The 6,639-nt window shown below is 34.2% G+C and overlaps 1 protein-coding gene across 1 annotated transcript; it reads left to right on the top strand.

The window, feature by feature from the left end:
• The first annotated feature begins 1,525 nt into the window (after positions 1-1,525).
• LOC111384457 lies at positions 1,526-3,103 on the top strand. The gene has a single exon (XM_023008732.1). The coding sequence runs from the start codon at positions 2,249-2,251 to the stop codon at positions 2,663-2,665; it is 417 nt and encodes a 138-aa protein (XP_022864500.1). The 5' UTR covers positions 1,526-2,248; the 3' UTR covers positions 2,666-3,103.
• The last annotated feature ends 3,536 nt before the right edge of the window (positions 3,104-6,639 follow it).

Genomic DNA, 6,639 nt, shown 5'->3' on the forward strand with positions numbered 1-6,639 from the left:
TGTGTGGTTTTAATTAAAGTTTGACTTTGACCTTTAATTATAAGGAGATTATAATGAAACGCAAAGAAGCTCCAATTATTCTTTCTGATTGTTAGCTTAATGTTTATTCGGTTAAAGAAATGGTTGAAGAACCACGTACCCCGTACCCATGCAAGCATACTTGAGAAAGTCAATTCTCTCCATGTTTAACTAATTAGTAAGTTTGAGCCAGTAAGAAGTTAGAAAAACATGTACAGGTTACTTAGTGTTTGATTTATTGCTTGTTGGTTTACTGGTCAAGAAAATTTTTATATATAATCGTTGGACTGCTTTGGTTGTTTCAGGATTTCCGAATAAGAACTCAATGATCTTTTTTGTAATGATCTTGTTTTATGCTATTAAATTCCGCCATTTCTGTGCATGATCTTGAAATTTGTAATGGCCTTTTTTTACAAGAAAATATGGTATCGGGTCACAATATTCCTAAAACATTCAACATGATAATTTGAATTTAAATACTTCAAAGTGACTTTTTAAAATATTTTAGTAGTTGCAAAATACTTTATCAATCCATTCATTTACAGGCATATCACAGAGATTTGTTGGAACAAATGGCTCATATGACTGTTGCAAGAAGTTCCACTCCACCAGCTTTAGTTTGTGACAGAAATCCTACTAAGAGATCTCCTGTTCGACGCGGAAAAGAAGATAGGAGATCTGGCTCAAGGAGGCACCGTAAAGTCCCTCGAAATAGGGAAAATGCTTGAATTCAATTTTATCCCTTTTGTGCCAAAATTAAGTTATAGTCTCTTTTATTTGACAAAAATAGGACATTTTTTTCAGATTTTTCTAGGGTATAGTTTTAGGGTTTTAGCAAAGATCGAAATACGGAAGAAAAATAATTGAATTTTGTGCAAAACTGTCAATATCAATTCTTTCAGGCTGTAAATGCTGAATGCCAATAATTTTGACAAGTTCTTGATTCAGAAATTCAACTGCACTTTAGATATTGTTGAACCATTAGTCTTTCAATTTAACTTTATGTCTCTTGCTTTTGGAAACACTTTTATTTGGATCCAATCTTGTGGATAATGAACTATTTCTTTATTTACATCTTTCGTTTAAAGAATCTATTCTTTACTTTCTTTTTGGTCACCGTCACATGGTTCAATGAATGAAAATATTTTCTTTGTTGGACAATGGAATAGTGGAAGATGATTGTTCATCATCCTTGTTGACGAAGAAAACTACTTTAGCTGTTCTCAACTATAAATATGACGGGTTTTTACCAAGCATTTCTTCTTGTCATAGTCAAATAATATATTTTTCTCTTTTTTAATTAAATAGATAAGTCGTTTTAATTAAAGGTTGGTCACTCTATGCCTTATACATTTTGTGCTAATTATCGATTTTTAATAAATCACTTTTCATCTTACAAAATGGAGCGTTGAAGTAACTGAAAGTAGGAGAATTCATCGCTTGGTCCATTTTTGAGAAAGTAAGTCAAAGAATCCAATTTTTCATAATTCATAGGTACAGGCAAGAAGATAAATACAAATCCTCAAGCATGATTTATGACCCCTCTGGTTTTCATTGTTTTAGCAACAACCATATCCAATGGAGTATTTAAATTATCATTCAAAGAGATAATGTAAACTCATGATCTGATGGGGCCATGTTGAATAAATAAAAACTAAAAAAATCCACAAGGTATAGGTATGGAAATGAGCAATCTCAAGAACATCAAGATAATCATTTTAAATAAAAATAATTAAAGTTGATTTCTTTCCCTTTTTTGTATCAAAGTTACTTGTTAGTTCTGGCTGATTAGCTGTAAGAAACTTTCTTGTTACCTTAAATTTGAAACTCTCAGATCTTTTCTAAAAACCCTTTTTCATATTCCATCAGTTATCTACTTGTTTACTCTTCATATGTGTCTCAGGGTTTTGAATCTTGGATCCATCTTTCTGTCTTTGTCTCTCTCTGTATGCCCTTAAGATGATTACGCTATTTTTCATAGAAGCCCATCTTGGGGATCTACTGAGGGGCTGTGATATATGTATTTAATTGTCGTTTCAGTTCAAGAATCTAGTTTTTAGAAGGAAATATCTTGTCGGTTTTGGTTAATTTATGCATATTCTTGAGTTAAATTGTTCTGTTTTTTTATTTGATTACTCAGAAATACGCATCAATGAATTGGGTGTTTTTTAATATTTGGAGGGTGTAACCCTAACAATTGAGTGTTTAACAGCATTATTTTGAATGTTCAATGGTGTCACCTGGGTTTTTTCTTATATGTATGCTCCATTCTTTGATGGCTTTAAGCTGTGGAGCTCTAATGATGTTTTATAGCAATGAGATTTTTGTGTTTAGCCATGGTAAAGAACATGCCAGCAAGCTTATGGGTTCAACACCCCATGATCAGCCGCTAATCCAAACATCAGACTTGTTTTCGGGTTTGCTTTTATTTGCCATTGGGTTTCTCTTGTTTATGGTGGCTTTTGTGAAGGACAGAGAGTTTCATAGCTTCTTTACCAAGGGCTGTGTCCTTCTCCATGTAGCAATGGTTATTTGGAGAATTTACTTTGGAAGGAAGGTCGAAGATCTAGGCCGCGATTGGCTTAGGCTTGTAGTTGGGGATATTGCATTGGGAGTTTCTTGGGTTTTCTTTCTTGTGTATTCATGAAGAGAGAAGTATGATTAGTTCTAGTTGGGAACCCGTGATGATCCGTCTCTGCTATAGAAATACGGATCTTTGATATTTGCTTGTTGTTGAGGTGTGTAAAATAGTGATATAAATATTGGAATTCTCATTGATTCAAATGTGTCAAATGGATTTGATCCTCTATTCGAGGATGGAAGCGGAGAATTGCTTGAAATCTTGCCAAGCATAATGGTTAAGCTCGGGAATCATTACGCACTAGATTTGATTCAGCAAAATGAGGTTAACATTTCTTAGATAGATCTTGTATACTCTTGAAACTTTGATTCGATCAGGGAGAAACTTCCTTATTTTTGTTTTTGGCCTTTCGTGTATAATTTTTCCTTGTTATCTTGGTATAGATAATCTTCACTGTAAAAACTTCTCAAATAAGCAATGAAATGTGAGATATCTCTTGATGTCCACGCTTGATTTTTGTTTATTTTCATGCATAACATTCCTTTTTCTTAATCTGGTGTTGATATTGTTGACGTCAGTCATTGAAATTAGTTGTAAAGAATGCTTACTCGATCAGAGTCTCTAAGGAAACTGAAATGATTAGTTCATGTGAATTTTGTTTGCTCTTTGTGGCTCATCTTGTTGTTAAGTAAGATCATTCTGTCAAACTGGTTATTTCTACTATAAATTGGAACAAGTCGTTGAAAATGGATGTACAGATCTCTTCATTGGAAATTCTATCTTTGGTTGAAGGTGACTCCTACATCGTCTATTTATTGAAAAATGGATTATGCTACGTGTGCACCTCTGATGTACACAACCATTTACACCTCCCTCACATGGAGGAGGGCTCGCGCGAAATAAATTATTCGTGGGCTCCCCTTAATATGTGAGGGCTATCAACGTGTGTGTACACCGAAAGTGTATACACAGACTCATCCTTGAAAAATTAGTATAGACAATTCATACAGAGTTTCAGCCTGTAAAAGAAGGTTAATTGGCATACCTATCATGTTTATTGTGGAAAACGTCCATACTTTTCATTTTTTTGGCATTTTTGCCCTTATTTCTACATTTCATGGCGTTGAACGTCATTTTCACCAATATTGGACAATTTTACCCTCCATTCAAATAAAACAAAAAGAAAAGAGAGGAAACAACAGATAACTAATTACAACAATAGCCCCCAATTTTTAAAAAATGACAAATGGCATCTAGTTTCTGTTCCTTCTTCTTCAAGTGTGTGAAAAACACCGTTTGACTCGAAAATTTGGCAAACGACTACTATAATTTCTAAAATTGAACAATTACCCAGTGTTTTTAGGGCTTGAATTTGAGTTTCCTCAGGTTGATTCATATGTTGAGACACATTAGACTCATGAATTGATGAAGAATTATCTTCTTCGCGTGGTCTCACATTTCGTGAGGTCAAATCAATATTTGTTGCATTTGACTGATGAATTGAAGCAACTAAATCTATATTCAGTGTCGTTTGACCTTCAATTGCATGCTGATTAATGTAATTAGTAGATTGGAGTCATGGAAGGATGCCAATTGAAAGGGAATTGGCCGCGAGGTTGCTGACTCGAAAATTGGTTGTAGATCTCGATTTTCTGGATTGTTTGTTGTAATTGGAACATGTATGGATGCATCTTGATGAGCTTGAGCAACCTGTGAGTTGTATGGAACATGGGCATCTATGGATTTGGTCGAATTTGCAATAAAACCGTGCATGAGAGGCAATTTTTGGGCAAAATTTGTCTCGATTTTGCTAGGATTTGGGGCTGGAATTTGCGTGAGGATGTAAGGGCTCCACGGTTGTTGGCACCTATGTTGAAAATTTTGTATATATTTTGACTGATTTGTAATTTTTTAAAAATTAAGGGTTGTGGTTGCAATTAGTTATTTGTTGTTTCCTTTATCTTTTTTTTTTCTTTTTTGTTTTATTTGAATGGAGGGTAAAATTGTTCAAAATTGGTAAGAAGGAAGTTCAGCCAAGAAAGGTGGAAATAAAGGCAAAAATGTCAAAAAAGAAAGGTAAGGACGTTTTCCACAATATACATGAAAGGTAGGGGCGTTTTGTGCCAATTACCAACAAAAGAATGAAGGTTTCAATTCATTACAATGCAGACGACATTGATTTCTTCTTTGATCAAGAATTTCGATTGTCTATTCATTTCAAGAATTGCGATAGACTTTAAATTTCGTCGCATATTTCGGCTTTCATTATTTGCCAAATTCTTCTCTCCCTATAACCTAAAAGTAAAATGGAAAGCAACATATTCTTTGGCTTTTGGTTTTTCCATTACAGATTCTTTGTTTTTTTTGTTCTTCCTCTCTCTCTTTCTCCTCCTCTCACATTCCTTTTCCTTATTGATCATTCTGAACATGACAACATGAACTCTAGTGATCAAGTGGCGATTATAATTGACAATTTAATTGATAGTGGTCAATGGAAAACACGGTCGATGACAACCAATGGTGGTTGCCAATGAAAATGTCCGATGTTGTGGGTATATAAGGTAGTGTTTGATTGGCATGAAAAATGTGTCCTAGAAGAGAAAATGTTTTTCTTGTTTTAAGAAAAGCAAAAACTTACCCCCCCCCCCCCAAGAAAAAAGAAAATGTCTTCCTCAAAAACAAGGAAAACTAGGTATATTTTCGAAGATTGGAAAATATTTCCATGGAAAAAAAACACAATCAAACACTCAAAAAGTTGGAATTCGGGTGGAAAAAAGGCCATTTTCCATGGAGATTTTTCCAATCAAACACACCTTAATTTCAATTGTCTAGGAACGAACACTGGAAAATATTAGAAACTAGTAATAGAGTTTCATTATCAACACAGACATTGAACCTTATATAGATAGAGACAACAATGTGACACTCACAATTCACTCAATAACTAGAACAAGACACACCACACAAATGTGATGAACTTATTTTGTCGTGCTAAATATTACATATATGGACAGAGCATTAGATATGTGTTTATACAGTGAGAGCAACAAATGCAATAGGTGCAAGTGCAACTTGTACCGTACTTGCACTTACCGTAGTTCTTGACTGCTGTCGAAGCATCCATGACAACCCTCTCGATGTAGCTACAATATCAAAATCCAGCAGCACAGATAATATAACAAGAAGGGTAAATGTCCCACGTCAAATTAATATGAAACAAGCTCTTCTCAATAAGGCTGATTTTTTAAAATTGAACAGTGCAAGAAAAGTAATTCAAGAAATGTTGCATCTATGCATGCATGCTTCTTATATCTTTGATATCTAGTTTACGCTATTTAGCATGGATTTTGAATTTAAAAAAAAAATTATATAGTTTTTTTTCCCTATGATTTCCATTTTGTGGGTTTTAACTATAAAGAAGAAGGGAGTCTCTTAACCCAAGAAATTTAAGATACCTTGCCTCTATCTCGATTATGTCGATACCTGTTAAGTTGAAAAAGGTTAAGTTTCAAGAAATCGGATCGCTTTGCAGTAAAAATAATTCGCAGAAAATTAAAAGGACTCGAACACAAATATATGTTTCGCCTAAAAAGGATCTGGATGTTCAGTCTTGCCACCTAATCACCCGTTGAGCATCACCAAAAGGTGATAAAGCTCAAGATTCACTAAGTATCAACCAATTTCCTTTCGCCTCTATTAAAAAGTGTAATCCAACTCATTCTCAATCACTAACAAACTATACAACACAATCAGAAACCATCACTAAGATTACAGATTGAGAAATCACCAAGAATATATCGAATTATAGTAATCCAAGAATCCTAATCTATCACTTAGAGAAAAGGAGAGAAAAGCGAAAGGTTGAAAGACTTCGAATCGTCTAGAATCAGAGCCAAAACTAAGTAAGTATCTGATCAGTCAACCATCCAAGGGTGAGGGTGAAGCCACGTGTACGGCTGAACCTCAACCATTTAAAAGGCAAAAGTGTGTTTCTCTAAAATGCGTTTTATAACCCGAAATTAATTCCAACATACCAAGCC

The sequence above is a fragment of the Olea europaea genome, unplaced genomic scaffold (genome assembly GCF_002742605.1).
Source record: "Olea europaea var. sylvestris unplaced genomic scaffold, O_europaea_v1 scaffold2917, whole genome shotgun sequence".
Lineage (NCBI taxonomy): Eukaryota > Viridiplantae > Streptophyta > Magnoliopsida > Lamiales > Oleaceae > Olea > Olea europaea.

Coding starts and splice junctions, on each gene's coding strand:
- LOC111384457 (XM_023008732.1), top strand. CDS start 2,249: ATGGTGTCACCTGGGTTTTTTCTTATATGTATGCTCCATTCTTTGATG.